This window comes from Psittacula echo, assembly GCF_963264785.1.
Source record: "Psittacula echo genome assembly, chromosome: 4".
Classification (NCBI taxonomy): domain Eukaryota; kingdom Metazoa; phylum Chordata; class Aves; order Psittaciformes; family Psittacidae; genus Psittacula; species Psittacula echo.
This window is the reverse complement of record NC_137738.1, coordinates 60,658,530-60,683,873: the sequence shown is the minus strand read 5'-3', so window position 1 is coordinate 60,683,873 and position 25,344 is coordinate 60,658,530. Positions and strand designations below refer to the sequence as shown.

Sequence of the window (25,344 nt, the reverse complement as noted above, 5' to 3'; positions counted from 1 at the left end):
ATTAAGGGTGCTTCAGCGTACCAACAGGATTTGCTGAAAGCTGGTCAGTCCTGTAGAGATCCAATCCTGCAAACATATGCAGGCAACTTTTTTAATGTGGGGAAGTAGTCCCCACATTTTTAGTGAAAGTCTTGTGGAATACAGTTTCTCATATTACGAAGTATTTTCAGGATTAGGCCTTGAACAGTTACCTTTCGTAGGAGTTCTAATCTGGAAACATGCATCAAGTTGAATTTTATTCCATGAGGTATTTTTGGTTTGTTCTACATAAACAGGGTCAGACAGTATGATGTCCTGCATATTATCAGGACCCCATTTCTTAATTCAGTTGAGACTAGCTCCAAAATAACCTGCACGTCTTGCAAACACTTACTACCTCTCTTTGTCACACACTAAGGTTTTAAACTGTATGGATGTGTCCCTTTGTAGTCCTCCTTTGGAAGGATGAAAAAGAGAGCACACCTACGTCACCGATTACTTCCTCAGCCCGAGACATGTCTCCTTCCCCTTGGCTACATGTAATATCAGTGTGTACCTTTAAGATATGGGTGAAACCATTATTTTTGATCCACTTGAGAGGGAAAGCCTGGCACATCTGCTACGTGCTGAAAGCCACAGTGCAATTGGAAACCAGCCCTACAGCATCCACCCTGGACTTGACTGTAAAGTGCAGAGGTGTGCCCTGCATTGCTGGCTCCTCACAGAGAGTGGTCCCACCTGGCTCCCTCGCTTTTTAACATGCAAGCAAAACCAAACCCAGAAATTCTGCTTTTTCTTAGAGTGCCACAAACTGTACACCAGAGAGGAACGGCTCAGGGAAGGGAGCCGACAGCTGAGCGCGCCAGACATCGTGGGAGCCATCCACCCCCTCTTCAGCGTAATGGGAAACATCCTGTCAGAAACACTCTCTGCATTTGGGTTTTTCTTGAATTAATTATCTGTAAGCGGTGACGGGCTTATCCTGCTGAGAGCCTGCGATTCCGTGTTGGTATTCACGGATGTGCTCGATAGCAGAATCAGGATGGTCAAAGCTCGTCAGACAGAAAGCACCATGGCCTCAGAGCGCCAGCCTCAAGTCTATTAGGGCTGCTCCCTCTAGTGGGAACAAGTACTTTAGCAGCAAATCCCCTCTTTCCCCCCTATTTTCTTTTCTTTCTTTTTCTTTTTTCACTTTTTTTCTTTTTTTTTTTTTTTTTTTTTTTTAAGTGAAGGATTCAAGTTTTCCAGATAGTGCAAGACATGGAGAAGTTCCCATCAGACAGTAAGTGAACAAACACTGCACTTTCCCAGATCTTGAGCATCAGTGGTTGGAGCTGGAGCCCATCTGATGCAGGTCAGCAGTTACTCCTCCAAGGTGAACCCTTGGCAAGTGAGAGACCCTTGGCTAGTCTTCCAGCAGTCCTCAGTGTATGCCGTAGCTGTGTTTGGTTTTGATTTTCCACTTCTGATTACAAAAATAGGACTTACTATAATCATAATATTAATGATACAAAATAATTATTGTAATTATATACTTTTTGGCAAATTATTAACACAAAGCATCCCAAAAGACCCCATTGGATTAAAAAAAGGTGACGATGCACAAATGTTAAAAAAGACAAAGTCTTTGTTAAAAAAGAAGGAAAAGCAATCTGCAAATGAATGCATTTCTGTAAGGCAACATGTTACCTTTAGTTTTCCATTTAGATTTAGGTCATATTCTGTTGTTGTTCAAGAAACTGTTAGAACTTGGCTTGCTTGAGCTTATCGATGTGGTAACACAGTTTCAGCGCAGGTCCCAGTTTCAGCCCCAGGTATTTCATGATCATGTCACTTTTCAGCAGCAACAAAGCATTGCCATCAATCTCCTGGTTTCAAAAGATACAAAGAGAATCAGAATATGTTAACCCCATTCCAGTGCTGTGTCCTGACACATTAAACAAGGTGATTCAGAAACAGAATGTATTTTAGAGTAGAGCTAGCTGAAATGTCATGCATTTCAAAATTTCATTTAAAAAATTGAAATCCTAGGTATGACAGAATTAAGCTCTAATGGAGGGTTTAAGCAAATACTACTTTTTATTCTTCAAGGAGTACAAGCTCACCTCTGAATCTCAGTTCCAGCTTTGTTACTGGTTGTCTGAATGTTTCACCTGTCTCCAGTATACTTATATCCAGTGATATACATATATATATGTTTCCTTTTCTTAAATTTGGGACAGCAATAACTTGCTTATTTCATTGGATTTATTAATAAAATTTGTTCAAATTCAATTTAAACCTCATGTAAGTGGAGGAAATTGCCACCAAGTTCAACTGTTTATCCCAGACCCTGGCTGGCTTGAAAACCGTTTGAAATTACTGTGCTGTACTGAGCACGAAGTAGCACAGGTGCACAGAGAAAACACATGTTTTACCACAGAATGTAAAACACAGAAGCTTTCAGTTGTCCTGTCCTTCCTTGGATACTAAGCTTGTCTGGTTTTTTCTGACTTTATTATTGGACCTCCTAAAAAATACTACCCGTCCCTACAGCCTCCACCACACTTAACATACCTAGAGATCAGAGCTGAAACATCACTAGAGCTATGTATGTGTGCATACATGCACACACTAATGCTGTATATATTCTGCAATTTTGATGGTCGGATCTTTCCTCTGTGATCCATTACTTACTAATTAAGCAATACTATGGATCCTAATTTGCCCTGATCATTATTATTCCATTCAGTAGGTGATTCAGCTGATGAGCAGTTAAGGTCACTTTCTGATTAACTCAATCAATTAATGCTCTTCATTTTGCAACCCCCACTTCATCCTTAATAGAAACTGTCTTCACCTTCCCTCTCTCCTTCCCATTATTTTAAGGAAGCTAAGGGAAAGAGTAAGTATTACATGCAGTTAATATTTGCTTGAGAAAGAAATAAACCTCTTGTAACTGTGGTGCCATAGGGTAAAAACAGTCAAGGGTTTGGTGCGGAGGCAGCTGTTTCTAAATGTTGAGTTCAGCATTTTATTATTTCTTTTGTTATTACTGTGTAGGGGTCAAAATTAAACTCCATGAAAAGAGTATGCCAGAGGGAGCATTCATATCCAATTAAATATCCCATATTAGCCATGTCCTGAGCAGATTGTTGGCTTGACTTCTCTGCAGTATTACTGTGTCAGCCTTTTTGAAAATAATTTAAAAAGAAGGATACTATAGCATGGTCCCCAAATCTGCAATAGCTCCCCCAAAAGATCTTGAACAAGGTCTGGAGCTGGTAAAATTCAATGCCATCAGTGCAATGAGCTTGTTTCACATGAGCTGAGATCTGGCCCACTGCAAGTTAGAATATTGCAGGAGATCATTGTCATCTTCCTGCAAGGGGGTAGACACAGCATTTGTGTAAGGAGGATGGAAGTCCCCTTCTTCGTGGGTGTTTAAACACTTAATTCTGAGTGCAGTCAAAGACTTCAGGATCTATAGCCTGGTTGTGACATATATCACCCTTCTTTTGTATTGTGCAGTGTCATGAACAGACACCAGCGCTGGCAAGGCCACCATCTGCGACAGGGAGTGCAGGAACTGACAGCTCTGTGGTCAGTGCTCAAACACTCAAAGATGGAGTTCTAGAGAAAGATGCATGCTCATAAGTCTGGTATCTAGCACTGGCAGAGGCAGGTTGCTATTTGAATAAATTGGATTAATTATGTTAAAGGTTTTTGTCTCCTTCATACATGGATTTGCCAATCACTGGCCATAATTAAACTGTCAGACCATAACATTGCTGCGATCCCTTCCAGCTTCAGTTTTCTACCTGCTAATTCCCCGTGTAACTCTTTCCCCTCCTCCACTTCTCTTTCCCAGTCTTTCTACCAAGTCTTTCTTGCTGAGAGAGCACTGCATGGGGCTCTCACACAGTGCTGCTACGAGGTCCTGCCAGGCTGACAGGTCCTTTGCATGAGGCCAAAAGATCAATCAGCTACAGGCTCAGCTCTCCTTGGCACACAGCCTTGCCGAGGGAGCATGGAGCAGCAGAGGGGAGGTAGTGGGCAGTTTCGTGATCTTTGGTGGACTCTCTTGAGAGTCGCCTGTGACAGAGCTCTTGGCAAAAAGCTCCTGCTCCTGGTGGGAAGAGCAGAGACAGAGCCAGGCCATCCTGCAACACCTGTTGCAGCAGTGGAGAATGCAGGCTGCGTGCTGGGAGAGCTGGCTCCAGAGACTGTGGACAACACCCAAATTGCTTAATATAGCAGTGGGAAAGCACACTTCCTGCGTGCAGGATGCCTTCTCCAGCCTTTTCTTCCAGGTGATCCCACCACCCTCTCCCTCCCAGTGTCATAGCTCAGATGAGCTGATTGCCAGCGCAACGATTTTAGGTGATAGCTGGGCCTTGTCAATGACAGTAAGTGCTTCTAAGTAAATTATGCACCTGCTGCATAGAAAGATTGAACATACAGGAAGATATGGCTAAGGTTAATGGTAATCACTTGTCTCTCACCCCTGGGGTCTCCATGCTAATCCAGATGAGATTTGAAGGCTGAAAAATTGCAGGGACATATATAACTCAAAGGCGTAATTGAATTGAGTTGTGTGGTATTCTTACCCAGGTTCTTACACCTATGGCATATTTTACAAGGAAACCAATGATAAGTAGAGGCAGTGGGTGCTTGGTGTTAAACAAAGGATGACAGAGACAGTCTTTAGTGGCAATTTAGCTTGATCTCTTTGGTCACAGAGTAGCTGTAGTATAGTGGCATATTCAAGTGCAGTTGATCCACGGCTGCCTGAAGCATATCACTGCCCTGTTGCTAGATAGAAGCATGCTGTGCTGTTGTTTGCTGCCACTGGAAACTAGTGAAAAATGGTGCTTTTGCACTGTTCACATTAACAAGCTCAACTTTAAATGTTTCTTTTCTTTGGGATGTACCTATATGCCTCAGATATTGGCAATTCTCTCTCTCTTGAATGAAGTTTTCTCTTGATGTACAGACCCTTCTGATTGATAGTCTCAAAAACTCATGATACAGCAAGTTCCTTTAAATCTGAAAGTGGCTTGTTTATCTGCCTGGTTACCCACATGGCCAACATAGGCCATGTTTTCATTATCAGCTCACAAGGCAGATCTGACTTCTCTGCAGAAAGCAGGGAAAGTAGGCTGGCATCTGACCTGTAATTGCAGATCTGGTCCTAGCACCACTTTTTTGTGAGCAGAGCATTGCCTGCTCTGTTGTTTTCATCCCACTGGCCTGTCTAAAGAATGGAAGATGTCTTCAACACCTGCCTAGGGTGAGCAGACACCAAGCCTGTGTTCATCTTTGTTTTCATTTGCTCCTCGGACTCCTCCTCTTCTTAGTATGTGGAAATCCTGCATCCAGGATGTATCTGGAAGTCCATTAGTTGTCTCCCTCAGCTGTTGTCCACAGCCCACATTCCCACCTGTCCCTGCTGGCACATGAGCAAGGAGTGCTCATGGATCTGGTGATCAAGCCGTCTTGCTTGCTTTGTAACCTGAGGTGCTGCTCAGGACTCAGGGCTAGGGAGCTCTTCTCTTTCTCTCTTTAGACCTAGCTCGTGGCATTTACAATCCAAAGTTATGACCTCCAGCTGAGCACAAGCAAGTCATTTTTAGGGTAAAATTAATTTTCATAGCCAGACTGAACTGATCAAGAGGAGATGGAGGAGGAAGCTGAAGCTGCTATTAGATGCACCGGTGCCAACTCCAGATACAGCAGCAGAACAAGAAACTCTAGATCATGTGTCTGTTTACAGTCCTCCCCTTTATCAGTTAAGGATAATATCATTTCCACCACTGGAGATTGCCTAGCAAAAACAATCATCATATTCTCCAGTGAGTCAGTAGGTTTGTTAAATTTGGTTATGTAGTTACATAATACTGAGGGGAAAAAGATTAAAAGCTTAGCTGTTTGGGGCTTCTCCTGCTAAGTATCTGGAGACACATAAAAAATGCTCATCAGAGAAGAACCATAGGTATCCTGGGAAAAAATTGTCATTGAGATGAGGCTCTTTTGTGCCAATTTGACAATGAAAAATGAGCGGATCCCCAGCACTTTCTCTTGGGCTTAGCATAGAAAAAATTTACACTGATGTAGTTGGGAACACATAGTGAGCTTTTCCTAAAGACATTGTTAGGGTCCCCCCATTAAAGAATAAATAGCATAGAATGGAACAAAACAGAACAGAACAGAATAGTTGGAAGGAACCTACAGTGATCGTCTAGTCCAAATGCCTGACCACTTCAGGGCTGACCAAAATTTAGCGCATGTTATTAAGGGCATTATCCAAATGCCAAACACTGGCAGGCTTGGGACATAAGCCACCTCCCCAGGAAGCATGTTCCAGTGTTTGGCCACCTTCTCAAGTGGTAAGTAACATTTTGTCAGCCCAAACCCTCCGGTAGTGCAAAAGTCCTGCCTTCAACCTGTCTAAGCACAAACCCTGCCTACAGCAGCCAAAGTCAGCGGAGGGGGTGTGTGTGACGTATACCAGCTATCTTTTGGGACTGGCCATGCACTTGTCTTAAATTACCCAGAAGTAGTAAGAACAGCCTTCTACATACATGTTTTCTGAAGAGCTCCACGTGGGGACCTAAAGCGTGAGGGTCTGCATCCTTCACAAACCAAACCACGTCATCCACTGTCCAGGTCAAGGGATTCTTGCTTGATGGCCGGGTGGTGTCTTGCTGTTCTGGTGAGGGACTTGAGGCTATCGGTACAAAAAAGCCCACAACAGTGCATTACAATGGCACACAGCAGTTTCCTTGGTTCATGAGTGTGCAGGGGTAAGTCAGCCTCGCTGCAGCATTGGACATTGGAACTGTGCATGCAAGTATCAGCCCAAGATGGTGGGGTGGGGATAGAAGGGGACTTGGAGCAGTTTCCATTCTGACTGCTTATCAGGAGACACGATCCCAGCTGGCGAACTGCGTTAAAAAACATGAAATCTTCAGATTCCTGCTGGGGAAGGAAAAATGTGCCAGCTGCCAGGCTCTTAAACAGAGCTGCCCTGCTGTCTGATCTGCAAGCAGCAGGGATCTTGGCTCAAGAAGACGCCACCCTCCCACCTGGAGAGAAAGTGCTTCAGCATTAAACAAAGAAGTTTGCCATTGAATGTGAAGGCTAGAGGATAAAACCAGGATTTAGCAAACAGTTTTTTTCTTTGCATTCAGATATTCAGACTTATTGCTTAAGGGAAGGTTTCTAGTCCATATACACCTAATCTTACACTCTCATGAAGCTGATGGTCCCCAGTGAATGCCTATTTGGAAAGCTACTAAAACACGTGAAGATGAACATTGCAGATGTGACTTTTTAATGGTATAAGCCCTGGATGATTTAAGGTCACTTCGGCTTGCTGTAGCTTTAAATCAAGTGAATAAAGGCACATTGGAATGAAAGTGCATTTATGTTTTTATTGCATTTATGTCTCTGCAGATTTATAAATCTCTGCCTCCACGTGAATATAATTTGCACCCCACTTATGCTGCTTCACTATTACAAGAACTGTATTATGCTAGGTTACAGGAGAGCTGTTTAAATTTGTTTATATCCACACCAAGCAAACTTTGCATTAGTAGGCGGCAGCATACTGAAGTATAAAATTTTACTTGTCTAGACCTGCTTCTTTCTTTCTGTTAAGGCCCAATTTTTAAGGACAGAGTTGCAAATGGTAAGCAAGCAGACATTACAGAAGACAAAAAAGGAAACCGAAGAGTGCAAGTAGAGAGAGACCACAGATACCTAAACTGGAGCCTGGAGAAGCCCCAGGTAGCCAAGATCAGAGCTGCTGAGGAGCGAAGGGCTGAGCTCTCCAGAGAAATATTGGTCTTATACAGACAAATGAAATGTATGAGAATCCCCATGAGTGACTCAAAACACAATTCTAATGTGTGTGAGCAAATGTAGTGGGCTGGGTTTGTGGCTTATGTAGATTGTCATTCCATTGACTTCAATAGAGCTGTGCTGATTTATATTAGCTCTGACTCTGCCTATAAATGCCAAATAATGGCTCTATGTGCATATTGGCCCTTTTTTTCTTGCCACCATGCTCATTGTATGGTATAATGCAATGAGGTATATTTTGCAGTTACAAAGGATGAAGTCCAAAAAGCAGCAGTGCTATGAATGTGCAAATCTGGTCGATGGGCTTCATAATGGGATGTGATGTAAATATCATGATAATTACACTCTCATTTGCTAAGTCACTGTTCTGGATATAAAGGACAAGGAATAGCCGCAGGTCCTCTTAATTAGACAGCGAGGATTGGTGTTCGTATGGACTCAGGCGACCCTGGGCTCCGCTCACAGAATAAATGCAATACACAACGGTACAGACACCATCTGGAGCCTTTGGCATGAAATGATGAAGACAAAGAATGCAAAACGAACAGGGTAATCTTGGCCAAGCCCTGGATCATCAGTAACATCGAGTAACTTTCTCAGGGACAAGTGGGAGAACTGAGACTTGTCTTGGAGGCAGAGGGGTGAATGTTTCTCCTCTGCCTGCTCTGCCAGTGGTCTGGATGCCAGCTGATGTGTGGAGATATTGGGAGTATCAGTACCCCAAACTCAAGGTTAGGGAGAACACTAGGCTTTCATAAAGCAGCTGAAAGTAGAGGGGAGAGACAGGTTTGGCTGTGCCCAAAGGATTGCAGAAGTTTCTGTGTTACTGTCATAACATGGTTGGGGCAGATGTTTTGCCACTACTGAGGATCACAATTTTTCACTTAAATCTGTATGAATGTAAGGAAAGCCCAGGGGGCTTAGCCTGGGATTCACACCGCATGCAGAGAGATCAGCCCCCAGACCAGTGACTTCTGCCTTCAACCTGCTGCTTCCAGAAATGCCAAGAAAGGGCAAAGGGGAATAGAAAGCCCCGAGAGCAGTTGGAAGCTTTCACAGGTATTGGAAATATCTATAATGAAAGGAAGAGGGGATGAGAAGAAAAGGTTGAAATGACAGGGGAATTCTATTCAGTCCTTTGCAATCTAGCAATCAATAGCATAAATCTAATTTTTTTAAAGACAAATATATAAATGACCTTTCTAAAGAAACCGCATGACTAGAACTCTGCCAGGCTTTAGCAGGTGAAGATAACCCTTTCAAATCCTTACTGAAGGTATAATGTAATAATATAAAATCAAGAATTATGTGTAGATACTAACTCTTCAAAGATTGTTTCATCTTTATTTACCTGCCTAGAGACAAGTCCTGGATACTCTGCTGGTTTTTTAATAAATTAAGATGTGTTATTTGAGTTGTGTGTAAGGGCTACATTTAAATGTTGTTAGTAAAATTGGGATACCACCAGTCTGCAGACAAATATCTGGAACACAGTTTGTAGCTGGGAAGTCTGGAAACAATCTGTTTTTCTGTATCTCTTAAAATGTATTTTATTGTTTAATTTGCTTGGCTTTTTAACATCGTAGTTTACACATCTAAGTGTAATCTCTCTGTTTACAAAAGCAAATGAGTCATTTCATGTCTATACAAAGGCATAGGGTTTGTTTCAATAGCATCACTTTGCTGAAAGGTTATATTAAGCATGAAAGTGTTTGATGGCAGCAGGGCAAGTACTATGCATTTTTTCTTATCTGAAGGTATTCACACTCAACCTAAGAAGTAGATAAATGAGGAAGTCTTATGTCTCCCGGGTATCCTATGCCATCCTGTCATCAGAATTAATCAAGATGGTAATGAATACTCAGATTACAAAGAGATGGGAGTGCTCGCGACCAATAATTATTTTTAGAGACCATAATCTAGGTCAAATCCAATTTCCTGTTTTTGACAGGTGGCAAAAATTTTTCAAATTAATGGAATGGGATATGGAAATTTAGGTAATCAGAGGGAAGCACTTCCCCCTCCTGTCTGAAGCTGTGTCAGGAAGGAGAGCGAAGAGGTTCCTCTGCAGGGGAAGGTCTCCAGGTATCCCAGTCAAGACCATTGCCTATGCAGAAATGACTGGAGATACCAGGTCTGTGGCTAAAGCTCTGCAAAGCCGATGGAAAGATGTGGCTTGGTCTGAGCTATGACCCCACACAGGCTTTTCTCTGCCCCCACCTCTGTTCTTGGGACCTTCCTGAGCAGGAGAATGGAGAGGGAGAAAGTCAACAGCTGAATGGCTGCAGAGGCATGACAAGGAAATTCAGTGCTAAAATGGAGCTAAATCTGCAAAAGAAGGAAAGATAAATAACAGACTCCCTAAACATGTTCTTGGCAAACAAACAGAGCCCAGAGGGAGTATGGTCATTGATAGATAAGAGTGGAAAGGGAGTGAGAGATGAACTTTAATATTGCTGCAGGCCTAAATGATTTCTTTGCCTCAGGGGAAGGGGGTGGGAATGAAATTTTAAAAGGCTCTCTGATTGCACTGGAGCGGGTAATAAGGAGCAGCAGATCTTCTGAGACTAAGCAGAAGTAGCAGACCCTCAAAGGCGTAGAGAAATAGGAATTGTTTTAAAAACAAATCACCTCCCATTATAAACAAGGACAGGAGGAAGACTTCACAGCAGAAGACACTTCTCTAAAAGTCTGTGGCACACCGAGCAGGGGAAGAGGAGAGGCTGCAGAAAAGCAGCCGTGAGGAAGAACACAATTACTGGATATTCATGGATGCAGGGGATGTTGAGCTCTGAGAATAAGATTGGGCTTAGCACATCAATTGCACTGGCAAGCACTTGTAGGAGATGCCATGCACCACCAAGCAGAGCTCTTGTCCCACCAACAAAGCGACTGCTCATGCTTCTGGCACTGTACACATGGTGCAAGAGCATCATCCTGCTACATGAGATGTGTCCATGGGCTGGCCTTAAATATTTGTTTTGGCTTTTCTTGTTTTGCCTCTCTTTTGCAGGGAAAAAAGAAAAAAAAAAAGAAAAAAAAGAGGAAAAACAGAAAAAAAACCCCAAACCCAAGCAACTCACTGAAAGCGTCGAAACTTTCAAGCTGTAAATGTCCTAAAAAATTAATGAGCGGTCTGTGTTTGCCAAAGACGTGGCACCCAGCACCGAGCCCTGCAATGCTGTCAGCAGCTCCTCTGCCAGCGCCTTGGGGAGGTGCTGGATCCGGCATCCGCAGGGTGCTTTCAGCATTATTCTGGAAGAAGAGAAACTACAAACCCTGCACCCACAAATGTTTTGAGGAAACAAAGGTATTAGCAGGCAGGATTGCCTCTTTAACAAAGGCCCTCAGGTGATAATAATTAACTGATAATATTGGATAATAAAATCTACATTAAAATAACAAGCTACAGGGCAAGGTTAAGGTTATTATATTATGGTTGAACACGCAATTCTTCTTACTTGGAATAAAGGCTTTGTTTGTTATGTAAGCAGGCTTGGAAAGGTTTATGATGTCCTTGACTATTCCTTCCCTGATTTAAGAGCTTCAATTTGGCAAATGATGACAGGAAAGTGCATGTTTATCTGTTAGCAGCCCCAACTGGCTTTCTGAAATGAGATATTTTTTTTTCCAGAATTTTTTAGCATAATCATGGAGAATTAGGCATCAAGCTTCTGATTGCATTAATGAGAGCTTTGAGGTTTAATCTCATCCATTCCGCTTGAAAGACATGTTCTGCTATGCACTGAAATATGTTTTATGGTTATGGTTTTTTCCATTATATTTGCCCACCATGATAAATAAGGCAAGCTGTTTTCCAAAACTATCCATAAATAAAGAGGATTGGTTTGAGGTTTCAGAGAGAAATTCTTCCTCTTTTTAATGAGTCCTGCCCATCCCTGCCTTGTAAGTATGCAAACTGAGAACGTTAAGAACAGATACTGGCATGCACCACTTACTCATCCTTGCTTACTTATGATTCAGCAGCATATAAATTATCCATTGAAAGAGGAAAAACGGAAACATCGTAGTGAGAGCCCAGATTCCAAAGGACTTTGCAAGAGAGATTTTTGCAAAGCCAGCAATCAAACTTCAGTGTGGCTGCACTAAGGCCAGAAAGATATGTATTTTTAAAAGTCTGGATTGCCAGTAAAAGTGGAAGCAGCATGGTGGGTGAAAGAACTGACAGCTGTGAAGAAATAGGGTGTCTAATTTTAAGGAGGAGTAGGCAATGCTTTGTAGGACTCTGCTGTGGGAATTCCAGTATTACAGAGGTGATGCTATTGCAAATGGAGTTGGAGATGAAACCAGGCTGTGACTGGAAACAGCACAGTTTCTTTAATGCTAGAAGTGATACCATAATGAATCTGTGGGCACCTCAACATCATGGATGTTACTGTGTTGTCCATCACAGCCCCTGAAAACTGCCCGGCTGTGTCCAACAGCAAATGGCTCTTCTCTGCCTCAGAGGACCCAGATCCTGCCATGGACTGCAGAAGAGTCTCTGCTGGAGTCTCCAGAAAGCAGCTGAGTGGGTCAGAGGAAATGTGATGGGTGGTGGTGGTGGCACAACAGCGTGCTAGCTTTCTGTGCTGCTCTACACTGGTGGGGCACAGGGAATTGCTATTCCCCCATTAGAGACCTTGACAGTGAACCAAAATGCATTTGCATGTACCTCTGTGGCAGATCCTAATCAACAATGGATGATACTGGGACTAATAAATTGATAATAAATATAAATAAGCAATATCAAAGAATTCATAACCATTTTCATGATATTCACTGCGTAGCTGTCAATTTTACGGAGTCTTTGCTGTTGAGATGGCTAAATAACCCAGAGGTCCCAAAGGAGCAGGTCTATACAGGTGTCAAATGCTTGTCACATAAAAAATACTAAAAAGTCCTAAGCAGTTTTGGGATGAGTCCTGTTACCCCAAAATATATGAACAGCTTAAATTCACTTGTAACTGCTGCAGAGACACCCACATGTCACAGATGTCTCGTTCAAAAGCAAAAGCAATCTCTTCTTCTTTCCTTCTCAAAGTGCTTTAATATGTTTTAAGCTAGAGAAATACAGGAACCTGCAAAGTCTATTGCGTGGACACTCTGACTTCTCTGCTGGTTCAGTTCTGGAAAAAGGACATGCCATCTTTTAGGCTTTTATTTTGTGAAGACTGCAGATTTTATGGGAAGTTTAGGTTCTTGCTCAGGACCATACTGAGCTTTCACAAGACATTGGCTGGGGCTGGGAAACAATGATATTCTAAGTCAGAAACAAGAAGGGAATGTAATGCAGCTGAGCAAGCTCAAGGAGTTCTGATTTTAAACTTTCAAACCCTTGATACCAAGCGTTTTCTCCACACAACACATTCTTAAGCATGGGCATTTTGTGGATGCTTAAAATGTAAAAAGTATTCAATAAAGCACTGAGTGACTCAGGGAAGAAAAATCTATGAAGGGTTGCTAAATATAAATCCACTACCTCTGTTTCAGGAAGTCCTTGAACCACAGATTTCTGAAGGTGGATTGGGTAGTGGGGAAGTACCACCATCTCTGCACTTATCTCTTTCCTAGGGTGTGCTGCTGTCTCATGCTGGAGACAGGATGCGTGGCTAGACAGACCTTTGCTCTGAACTGCTCTGACCCTTCATACGTACTACAAAGAGATAAGGACTAATCCCAAGCAGAATAAGACAGATTTTCAAAGTGGGCAAGTAACAACGTTGTAAAATCTTGGCTGCTCACAGCTGCCAACTAAAACACTTGACGAAAGGGTCCCAGTTCTGACAGGAGGCTCTGAGGCAGCAGTGGGAGAAGAGAAAATGAATCCTGCGCACAGCAAGCCTCTTTGTACTCCCAGCACCTGATTACGCCAGCCTGAGACTGAACAAGATCTGAAAGAATGTGGCTTTTCATTTCCTCTTCTTTGTACTTTAGGCCACCAGTTCTTAGTGACAACCTTTTCCAAGTTGTTTGCAGTAGTGCAGTTCTGTACTATCTACTCTACACTATCCACTTTGCTTTGAGTAAAGTTGACTGTAAGGAAAGAAAAAAAAATATTATGAGAACCCAACACCTATCTCTGTTCTGTATAATAGAGTAACACAGGGGTAAACCAGGGAAACGAGTGCGCAAAAATAATAGCAAAGTGAGTAATGGGTTTGGGTAGGTATTGAACATTTAAGAAGGCAAACACAGATAAACAAGGAAATACAAGGATAAATACTGGCAATACATAATTTTAATGAATAATGTTCTAAAATATTAAATAGTGAATGTTTGGGAACAAGAAATAATAGAGACACTGGGGAGGTGAGGGATGTGAAGGAATTAAGCAAAGAACTGCAGCTACTGGAAAGAGGTTCTGGAGTGGCTACCAAGCAAGGATATGCAGAATCACTCACAGTTTCCAGCGGAAATGCAAGGGCAGAAGGACAGTGTAATGAGGTGATGGCAGACAAAGGGGCTGGGGGAACCAGCAAGACTTCTGCAAATATATCAAGATTAAAAAAAAATGAAACCAGAGTGACAGTATGTTCTATTAATAAATGAGGAAGGCACAGAAATTAATGACTTAAAAATGGCTGAGATATTCAACTCCTTTGTTAGATCTGTCTTGAAGATGAAAAATGCATGAATGAAGTTTGAATAATTAGTAAGGGGTAAAGACACTGTTGGAATCACTAGTGATAAAGACCTGTTAATGGAGAACTTAGAAAATGCAAACAAAGACAAAGTTAACAGAAGTCCAGGGAATTAGCTAACGTGTTTGATGACCCAAGACATTCCTAGAGAAGAAAAAAAATACCATGGCTAATAACAAATGTAGCTAACGGTCACAGTGATTGACCCAGCAAACATAAATTCTAGCAGGGCAACTAGACAAAAATACAAAGGAAGGGAAGAAGAAGGGTTGTTGAATGCAGTGGTTCCCATGGCATCCCTTGAATTGGCAGATAAGCTTCTTGTGACTTTGCTTCCTGAAGGGTAAAAGAGCCTTGAGCAGTGAGCTAGATGATTTCTAAAAATACATGTTTTTCTGGGCAGTCTTTTTCAAGCAAAATTTTTTAGCATTTTGCTAAAATGCTTTGAGGTGAGCAGCAACATTTGGATTTGCTTGGCATCATATCTTGTACACAGTTGGTGTCACACAGATAACAGGTACCTGTCTGTAGGCAGTATCAATCTTTGGGAGGAATGCCTTATATATTAATATTTATATCTGCAAGTTGATAATAACAGTTGTGATTGCCACACAATTATACATAATATATGTTTACACAATAACAGCATTAGAAAACATTCCCCTGTTTACTCAGTGATGAACAGATTGATTTTGTGTTTACATAGGTTATTATTTCTCCTGCTAAATGGAAATGTGAGTGTTCTGGATGGATGTCAACCCAAACCCACCTCACTAATTTTCTCGTGGAATCTGGGAGTGAGTTAAGACTCCAGCATGGCATCAATATAGCAACACACATTGTTAAATTGAAGATATGATATTACCACTTCTGTTTCCTTCAGGATAGGTCCCATTTCTTGTTGGGCTGGAGGTTTGATGATGCAGGCCAGTAGATGAGGACCCCCCTGAAGACATCTGGGCAGGACGATGGCTACAGGAGGAAGAGGAGCCTCCAGCAGGACGTCCATCTGCAGGACTCTGCCGCATGGAATACATGGAGCCCATGCAAGTGAAGGCAGAATCGGCAGGATCCACGCTATACCGCTTCATGTTTGCAGGATCAGCCACATAGTCCTCAGGTGTGAATGTTTCTGCTCAGGAAGCCAAGACACAAAAGAAACACCAGTAAAACAGAACCAATTTTAATTAAGTACCTGAAAAAAGAGGTTAATTATGTATTTGCTAAAATTTCCTTTTTTTTTTTTTTTTTTTTTTTTTAGCAAAAAGTCTTAACTCCATTTTCAACTTTCAGTACAGACAGCTAGCTCTGGGAGGGACCCTTACTGAAAATTAATGAAAACCAAAGGGAAGCACAGCCACTCAGAAATCAGTAGGATCACAACAGGGGTACTATGGCTTGATGTGACTCATCTGTCAGCTCATGGCAATATTCTCTGTAAAGTACAAGGACACTGATTGGCAGGTCCCATTTGCCTCATGGTGCTTCCCGAATACCACTGAGTCTGGAGGACTGTGCAGCTATTTTTTGCTCTGTCTTTCATTTAAACACATGGAAGTTGAAAGGAAGAAGGCAGAAGAGGGGACAACAGGACAGGCAGTTTGTTGTGTTCATAATGCCTAGCAGTCAGTAGGAGGGAGTGAAGGTAATAAACCAAAGCGTTCAAGCTGCAATTGCCAAAATTAATCAGAAAATATCTTCAGCTGCAGACATCCATCAGACCTGATATCCCACAAGGAGAAGAGGCTTGATGGCTGATGAGCACGCCCAAGGTTATCATTGGCAGAGATGTGTGAGTGAGTCCGACATGTGATGGCATCATAGTCAACTGCAAATCATTGCTCCTGTTCCTCTCCTCTGCATTGCACTTTGCAGACTGTGTAGGAGCTAAATACTTTGCTTTTCAGACTCCTAATTTTGCACTATTATTTTAGAGAATTACGTTCCCCATTGCTTGGCAGTCTAACACATGGGCATGAGGCAGGTATAGCCCAGGTTTTGCAGTGCACAAACTTTTTTGCCAATTCCCCTCAGGCCTACGTCCAGATCCATCTTTCTTTGCTGTCTGGACTGAGACCCCCATGTCTGTGTCATCGTACTCTTCTGTCCAGTCTGTCTCATCCAAACAGGCCTTGATATGCAAGCTCCTTCCTACTTGCTTTTTTTGTCTTCACAAAACACAGTCAAAGATTTTAATCCTCCTCATTCCCACTGCTGTTCTCTCCAGAAAACCTGCCCTCCCCTCACCCAGCCCCAGGACCCTCTCCACCACCACCATGATCACCATCACCACAGGGATACAAGCAGAGCCCCTGGAAACCTCTCTGAGATCCAAACCTTCACATAAACCCTGTAAATACTGACAACCTGCACTTCAGAGATTCCCACTGTCACTGCGTGAAACAAGGTGCTAACATCTGGTAGGCAGGGAACCCATAGATTAGGAAAGTGCTTCCCATTGCCCCATGACATTTTTTGAGCTCTTGAAAATGCCACTTTCCTCATCATGTGTAGCCTCCTTCCAGAGACATCTGAGCAGGGTGAAATTACCCCTGTGGTGTTACACATCTCCTTCCCCGCCTGAGCAACGCTATCCTCCTGACATATTGGGCAGCCTTATTGAGTAACAGGAAGAATTTATGCTGTAATTTATGTTACAAGATCCAAACCCCATTGCTAATAGATGTTGAGACTGTGTATAATAGTTTTCTTTTTAATTTATGTTTTACTCTTTTCCTTTGAAAAAAAAATCCCTTGGCAGCTGTGTACAGAAGTTGATGTTAAACAAACATGATTTAGTTTGACAACTCAAATACTCAAGATTTGTGCCATGCCAGCATCCTGGCTCGTTTGTCAAGCCACAGCACATATTTTTATTATACAATTGCCTGACTTTCCATTTTCTTGCTGTTGTCTTAAAATGTTTTCCCATTCTGGGCCAAGGCTGGGCTTGCCATAAGGCAAACATCAGATCGGAAGGACAGCTGTAAATGTGACGTTTCCTTGCTTTGGGCACTTGCCTTTGCAACTGCAAATAACTTTCCTTTAGCACGGGTTTTTTCCCTTAGATAATTTGGATTCTTACAGCATGCATTCAGGTATCCTGCTGCTTTCTGCTAAGGATTTTTGAGCCTGATTCTCACACGAATACAGATAGGGAGTAATTCAATTGAGTTCAATGGAGTTCAGCTACTGTAACACTAGCATAAGAGAAAAGGGAATCAGACACTGAACCTTTCTCCCTAACCTCCGACAGATGCCAAAATTGTAAGCAATTGAGCTACATACCTTGCTTTTCAGACACCTCCCAATAAACCAAAGAAAATCCAATCAAGCCTCCTCATTCAAAGGAATTTAATTACTGTGTAGAACACTTGCAGTAAAAGCCTCTTACGCATAAAGACAACAGCTTTTTCTGCAGCATCCTGCCTGCACCGCATGGAATAATTATGCCTCTTGTGAATCATTACCTCTTTATTCCAGGAAAAGAATGCTCTTTTAATATGATTACAATATGAAGAAGACACAGACTATCAAAAAAAAAAAACAAACAGCACATTAAAAGAGCCCTGCTAAATAAACAGCATACAGCTTTTATTGTTATGGATATAAATTGCTCCAAAATTTGTGAGCATACGCCAGGGAATTTTTGACTTATGTCAGACTCCCTCAGTAGTCTGAGTTAAATAAGACATGTGCAGGTGAAATATCCCTGTGGAAGGACGCCCACAAGTTGTGTATGACAAGGAGCCAAACGCTGCCAGTTCTCTTCCTGACCCTGCCTCACACTCTTTTCTTGATCTAGATCAATTTATTCCACATGTCTCTGCTTTGGGCTCCAGAATGGGAGTAATGATGCCTATTGCCGTGGACCAGGCAGGAGCCTCTGTCCATTACTGTTTGAAACATGTCACAGTGGAATGTGCTCTGGGAATTATAAAAGTCCTACTCATGTCTTCATTGACAGGAGGTGAGCAGGGATCATCTCAAGCAGCCAGGGTTCTAAACTCCTGATCTTCAAGTTGACATGAGCAGTCAGATTACAAGAGCAACTCATCAGAGTCACCTCCTCCTGACCAAAAGAAGCTCATGATGAAATGCAGGTCACAATTAACTTAGGAAAAAGGAGACCGTGCATTTAAGTATGTATGGTTACAGGGTTTAAATCACAGAGTTTTAAAAGGTGCTGGTCGGCTTCTGTGCTCCCTGCTGAGTGCGGGCTGCTTTGTCAAAACTGCACGAGCTGGTGCAACTTGAGTAACCATGTCTCATGAACCCATGCTTGCAACAGTCTGCCCAACTCCAGGAGAGATCCATCACGTGGGAAGGAAGAGGCAGGTGGGCCCAGGAGACTTTCAGGGCACAGAGAGATCCATTATGCCCTGTGGGGTTGACACAGTCCCTGGTGATGCTTCGGCTCAGGAGAAGACATCTGCATTTCATGACACCCCTTCACAGCAGCACAGAAAGAAGTGAAGGTGACTGGGGACAGTCTGTATGGGTTCACCAAGGATCAGTCACACCTGACCAACCTGATCGCCTTCTATCATAAAGCAATTGGATTTGTGGGCAAAGGGAGAGAAGTGGATGTTATTTGCCTTGACTTCAGCAAGGCTTTCAACACTGTCTCCTACAGTATTCTTGCTTCCAAATTAGAACATTATGGCTGGGATGAGTGAGAAACTGGTTGGATGATCATGTTTAGTGGGTAACAGTTAATGGGTTGTATGGACTCCAGTAAAAAGTGGGGTACTGCAGGAGCCTAATCTGTCTTCCCACCTAAATTACCCTCTGATCCTATGACTGATGTCTTCTCCACTCCAAGCAGCAGCCATAGATGGTAGGGAAGGACCATGGCAAGGGCTTGTGGGGGTTGTCCAGGGTCCTTTACAGTGACATAGAAGGCAGAGGGAGGGACAGGCTCCACTGTTCAAAAACTACAAAAGACTGTGGAAGGTCTTTGTGTTCATATTTCTCCAGCTCCTTGTTAATTTGTACCATGAAAAGCTGCATGAGCTAGGGTTCCACCAATATGTGTGAAAACATCTGCATTTTGTAAGCTCCCAGAAGGCTTTGTAAAGTGCATGGCTTTCACAGCTACTAATCCCACTTTGATCAATTAGGGAAAAACATGTTTTCTAGGACAACAGAAGAAAACATAACTCTCTATTGAAATTTAAAATGCAACAGTTTCATAAATCTGTAGCTTAGCCCTTCTGTATTCTGTCGCACTTCTGTATTTTATTTTCTAGGTAGTCAGCAGAAGGGCAAACACTAGTAAGAAATTGATACGCACTGTTTTAAAGCAGGATTTATAAGGAAGCTGCTTTGAGTCTTTGCTTTAAGCACAGTAGTGCCCATTACTGTGGGCATGTGGATATATATAATATATATAATATAATATATATATAATATATATTATATAATTATATATAATATATATAATATATATAATATATATAATATAAAATATATATAATATATATAATATATGGGCATAATGTGGAACATGACTGTTCACCTCCCTGAGATGCTCAAGCCTTCTTGGTGTAGTTTTCCTTTCCATGAATGGTCCACAGACAACTAGATTGAAAAGCCCAAGGTGGTCACATCCAGGACACCTTAAAATGCAGCAAAGAGGAGAGAAAAAACCCCAACTCCTTTCTCAGTTAACAAATGCACATTTCTTTGGCTGAGTTTCTTTAAAGTAGCAGCCTGTATGGTTCCTAGCCAAGTTCCAGAAGACGGGTCAGGTCAGCTGAGAGTTAAAACAGCGCGAGAACCTGCAGCTCAGCTCACATCCCAACTCTGCTGCAGACCTTTGGAGTGACCTTGGTCAGGTTATCCATCGTCTCTGGACTCCAGTTCTCCATTAGGATGAAATAAAACACTTGTTTTGTCTCTCACATCTGTAACATGTTAAGTCATTTGCCTCGGCAGTATCTTTATGCCACTACAGTGTACCACAGGGTTGTATACTGCATATGTGAATGCAGAAAACATACATTGCACCTCTGCTAGCATCTGGGGATAGAAACTCCAGAGAGACAAAAAAAATTATGCATTTCCCATTGTGCATTAGGAAAGAAATGAAAATCAGTTTTAAGTCAAGCTGGAAATGAAGAAGAGCGTATACTAGGAAAGATGATTCTTAGTTCACATTTTCCTGAACAGATCTAATCTCGCACTTATTCTTCTTTATCTTAAAAAAACCCCAAACCCCCAAACAAACGTAGTCTGCTAAAATCTCTCTTATAGGTAAAAGCTCTTTCTGCATTCCAGAGACGCCCTCTAGTCTGTCTTCTCCTCCTCCCAGATCAAACACATCTTCTGCCACTTTCCTCAGCCACTGCTGCTCTTTCATCACTTCTCTTGTTACATCCCTGTCCTGGTTTTGGCTGGGATAGAATTAATTCTAGAATTTCTAGAAATTCTAGAATCTATTCCTAGTAGCTAGTACAGTGCTGTGGTTTCGGCTTTTGTCTGTTAATGTTAATTTATTTGCCCTCAGCCAAAACCAGGACAATCCCTCTCCCCCTTTACCTGTTTTATGCTTCCTTCTCTTACACCCACTACCTGCTCCTCCCTCTGTTCTTCCCTATAATCTCTTCCTACTGCTTCTTCCAGCATATTCCCACTATCTTGATCTTGCTGTGATGCTGCTTTTCCACACCAGCAGCATCACCCTTTTTTCCATTTTGCCAGCTATTTTCCTGTCTCCTTTCCTATATTCCCTCCTCTCACACTGCTGACCTGCATAGCCATTTCTTCCGCAGGCTGTTCTCTTTCCATCCATTTCACACTTTCATTCATCCAGCTTTCCCTTTCCTGATACCCCCTTGCCTTTCTTTGGGTTCATCCCCAGATTACCACTTGGACAGCAGAGCCTGAGGTCAGGGCCGTGAAGTGGGACCAAGGTCCCTGTTCCCAGTTAACAGCCATGTCCAGCACCACCATGGAGTGGCTGCAGCTGAGTAAAGCTTGCATAATGGAAACCCCAACCCCACCTTTGAGCACACCACTGATCCCCAAACCAGGGGATCCTCTTTTCACACACTGATAGCTTCCTGGGATAACTGCCCTTCCTTCTAGGCTAATACTTTCATGTCATTTCCTAACCTTTTACTCCACCACCTGCCATGCTTGATCATTTGTATTTGCTCTAATTAAATTCACCATTAACTTCTTTTCCTCACAGTCAGTATGGATTTCTTTCTTTCTTTTCTCTGCCCCCACTTTTCCTCTTTTGTGTTGTCTCCTATTCTTCATATTGTTTAGTAATGGGGTTTGCCCTCTGACTCTTCCTGTACCTTTTTAAGTGCTACCATATATTTTCTATAATGGGTTGACCAGATGTGAACTCCATATTTTAAGTGGCATGATATCATAGCTTCCTCAGACCTCTCCTCTCTCCCAGCCAGGGCCAGTCTTTTCTCATCTCCCAGTCATTTTGAGAGGAGCCAGCCATAGTGTCAAAATCCTATTGAGATACTTCTTTGTACAGTTTTAAGCTTCACCTTCATTTTATAGTTCCTGTGCTTGGCTCCAGTTCCCTGCACAAGGACGGCATTTGCCATGTCTGGGAGGTGGGGGTGGTGGAGTGGGAGGGGACAGTTTTAAGCAGCTGTGGAGGTTAAAAACCCTGAATCTCAGCCATCATGGAAAGAAAAATAAAAGCAGGGAAACACAAAAATCAAATGCAGAAATGCAGATGGAAATACTTCAGGTGAGTTTACCAGCAGGCTGGTGTAAACCAGAAAGGGAGAAAGCACAGAGATCTAAACAGTTTAAGAGTGTGAAAGATGTGCCTTGGTTCTGAACTGCTGTCTTCTGTTTTAACATCAGCTCTTAAAGGATCAAAAAAGAATTTTTTCTGTGTCTGCCAAAAAGCCTCACATAGTTCTGTCCAGTCAGAAATGGACCTTATCTTCTTTGGAGCTTGAGCCTGCATGCATCTATCTAAAGATAAGAGCTTCCTGTGATGGATTAAGACTCTCCAGCTCTGCCTGCTGCAATTTATTGTGGGATTAGAGCATCAGCCCATTCCTTTCACCCATCCCCACATGGAGCACAATGAAAACAAGATGTCACCCCTTAGCAGGCGTTTCCACGCTGTGTCAACACCACTCTGGTGCATGCATCTGCACCCCGCACAGCTGGACAAGGAACAGACCTTTTCCACACCAGCCTGTGGCTGCCGGTTTGACTGAACAAGGAGAGCATTACAGGGAGCAACATCTGGTTCGTGGCAGCAGTGCCAAGCTGCTCACTGCTTGCCAAGGCAGAGTGGCATTGATACACATCCCTGAGGAACCACAGCATCCCTGAGGCTGCTGCAGAGAGGCAAAGAGTGAGCAGGCAGCCCAGGGCATCCTCTCACAGCAGTTCAGGCTGTCATGCCTGTGTTTTTCAGTTTATGGGATAACTTTGCATGGGTTAAAGGAACATGCAATTGCATCCACTGGGGAGAAAAAGGAGGGAGATACCAGTCAGTCAGAACAGGAAAATGTAAATAAGCCTCATCCACTTGTGAATGTAGATATTATGAACACTGAAACCATGGTCACACTGTGGAGATAAAACGTGCAGTGAATTCTCTAGGGCTTAGTGTGAAGATTTACTGCACCATGTATCATCTCACTGTGTTCTAGCTGCTGAAACATATTTTGCAGTAACTGGAATGCCAAATCCCACAAGGAGAAGCTGCCAGTCAATTAACATCAAAAACCTGAATTTTTTAGAGAATTTTCCAAAACCCAGTGTTGTCCTGATTGCAAGCACTTCAGCATAGGCAATTTGTTTTCATTATTTTAACAATTTCCCTTGAGTATTTGCAGCCCAGAAACAGCCACATTGTGTTTAATGCAGTAGAACCAGGGAATTAAACCAGCTGGGAACAGATCAACACAGTTTTATTGTCCAAAATGAGTAAAAAGATAGAGTAAATTCACAAGCTAGCTGCTGACAAATATATTATATTTAATAATAAAAGGTGCTCATGTGTATGAATAGCCGATAGATGATATATATAAGTATACGTGTAAGTGCTTGGGGATGATTGAGTCTTGTGTCACAATGGAGAGATTTCAATTCTATCTTACAGCATAGGCAAATTGTTTAGGCACTGCATATCCATAAGTGAGGGCAAAGAGATTTCAAGGCGTAGACATCCAGCCTTTAGAAAAAGTCTTCCCTTAGCCTCTTCCTGTTTTCAGACCTTCTCCTCCATTCTCTTCGCTTCTCTCTTGCCTTTATGTTACACCAAAGTGTACAGCATGAAAGGGAGATTTGTCAGGGTTGTATAGTTTTGTATCTTAGCACAGCAATAGTTCTGCACTGGCAAAGGGAGATGGAAGAGGCTGCAATTGATCTTTCCTGTCTCCAGCTTCTAGCAGTACCTAGAGGGAATTTTCTATCCAGGTAGTTTATCATATATGCTGTATGCTTGTAAATCAGAACTGATATAAGTCACAAAAAGTTGTATACAGAATAGACTAAGTGAAAATGACTGTGTTATTTGAAAAATTCAAGGTGTTATATACTGGGATTCTCTGCAGCTGAAGTACTTAGTGCATTTCTGTTCTGCTACCATCACAATCAATCTCCCTGAATTATATTGCTTAGTACTGGCTTAAAATATTTAACAGCAAATTTTTGTTTGAAAAACAAATAATTTGTCTACAGAAAAGTGCAGTAACTGCAAAATAACCTGTGTTTGCCCATTAATAACTAATAATCTCATCCAGGAATTAGGTAGAACAAATATAAAGCATGAGCTTGTGCATGTGTTTATATATAGGTATGAGGTCTTTCATGAAGTCTGTGCTTTGTTTCTCCCTGCCCAGTGCTGCAGCTCAGCTGGACTTTCTGATATTTCTTCTGGGGTTTCTTCTGCCATACAAACACAACGTAGCTGTGCTCTAAAACCCTAGTTCCCTTTAACAAAACCTTCCTTTTCCTGTCTTCCCTGCTGCTGCTTGTGACATCCCTGACCAATCTCAGTCCCAGCAGCTAACAATTCACCAATTCCCCTTCCTCGGGTTTGTGAAAAACCCCGCCTTGTATCTATGACAAATCTGGTGGATCAGGCTGGCTAACACACACAGCACTTGGATAGGTTTTCCGCCATCAGTTCTGGCCTGTGTCCTGCCAATTTTGCTGCTTGAAATATGTATATATTGGATGGCAGGTATTTGTATCAATATTTTAAAAGTTTAGGAATGGAAATTCCTGTTTCAGCTTTAATTTAAGCTATTTAAAATCAAAGCCTGGATTCTCAGCTTCAGACACTTTCTAAAGGAAATCATGTAGCTTTATGAGAAAGTCTTAACCAGCTAAAACAAAATTAAAGCTAAACCAGAGCTACATTCAAATGATTTACCTGACCAGGGCTCTAAAGGCTTCCTCCATGTGACTGTAGTACATGTAAAGCTTGAATTAAATGCTTATATCGAGGGGTTCTTTTTTTCTGTAGTGGATATGATCTCATTCATCATGCTTCATGCATTTATGCCCATCATTTCATCCCCTTCCCTTATGCATATGCTTTGATATGGAAAAACAAAGCATCTTTCCTACTTTAAACTACATTTCGTAGCTTAGCTCTCTCTTCTAACCTCCATGGCTGCAACCCAGGCAATCTCCAGCACTGCCAGTGCCTTTGCATGGCTCTGAGCACATCTTGGTCTGAAGTACAGAAGGGCCTTTGGGCTTCTCCTCATCCACCGCTGAGAGCACAGTGCCTACCCCCCCTGAGGGTAGCTTTTCAAAAGAGATGTATTTTCTTGCACCATCTTAACTGGAGCTAATACAGCCCAGCAGAAGGTGGGAAGGAGGATTTCCCTTGGCCTGACTGCTGGAGGGATCTGGTGCTTCA

At 42.4% G+C, this 25,344-nt stretch overlaps 1 protein-coding gene across 1 annotated transcript in view; it reads right to left on the bottom strand.

The window, feature by feature from the left end:
• Positions 1-1,721: 1,721 nt before the first annotated feature.
• The window catches only part of SCML4 (Scm polycomb group protein like 4), a gene marked incomplete at both ends in the record, with an annotated part of 68,117 nt that continues 44,494 nt past the window's right edge, over positions 1,722-25,344 (bottom strand). The window contains 3 exons of the mRNA XM_080616297.1: positions 1,722-1,847; positions 6,543-6,688; positions 15,334-15,600. Of these exons, the coding sequence (XP_080472423.1) occupies positions 1,722-1,847; positions 6,543-6,688; positions 15,334-15,600 (539 nt within the window). The remainder of the gene's footprint in view (positions 1,848-6,542; positions 6,689-15,333; positions 15,601-25,344) is intronic.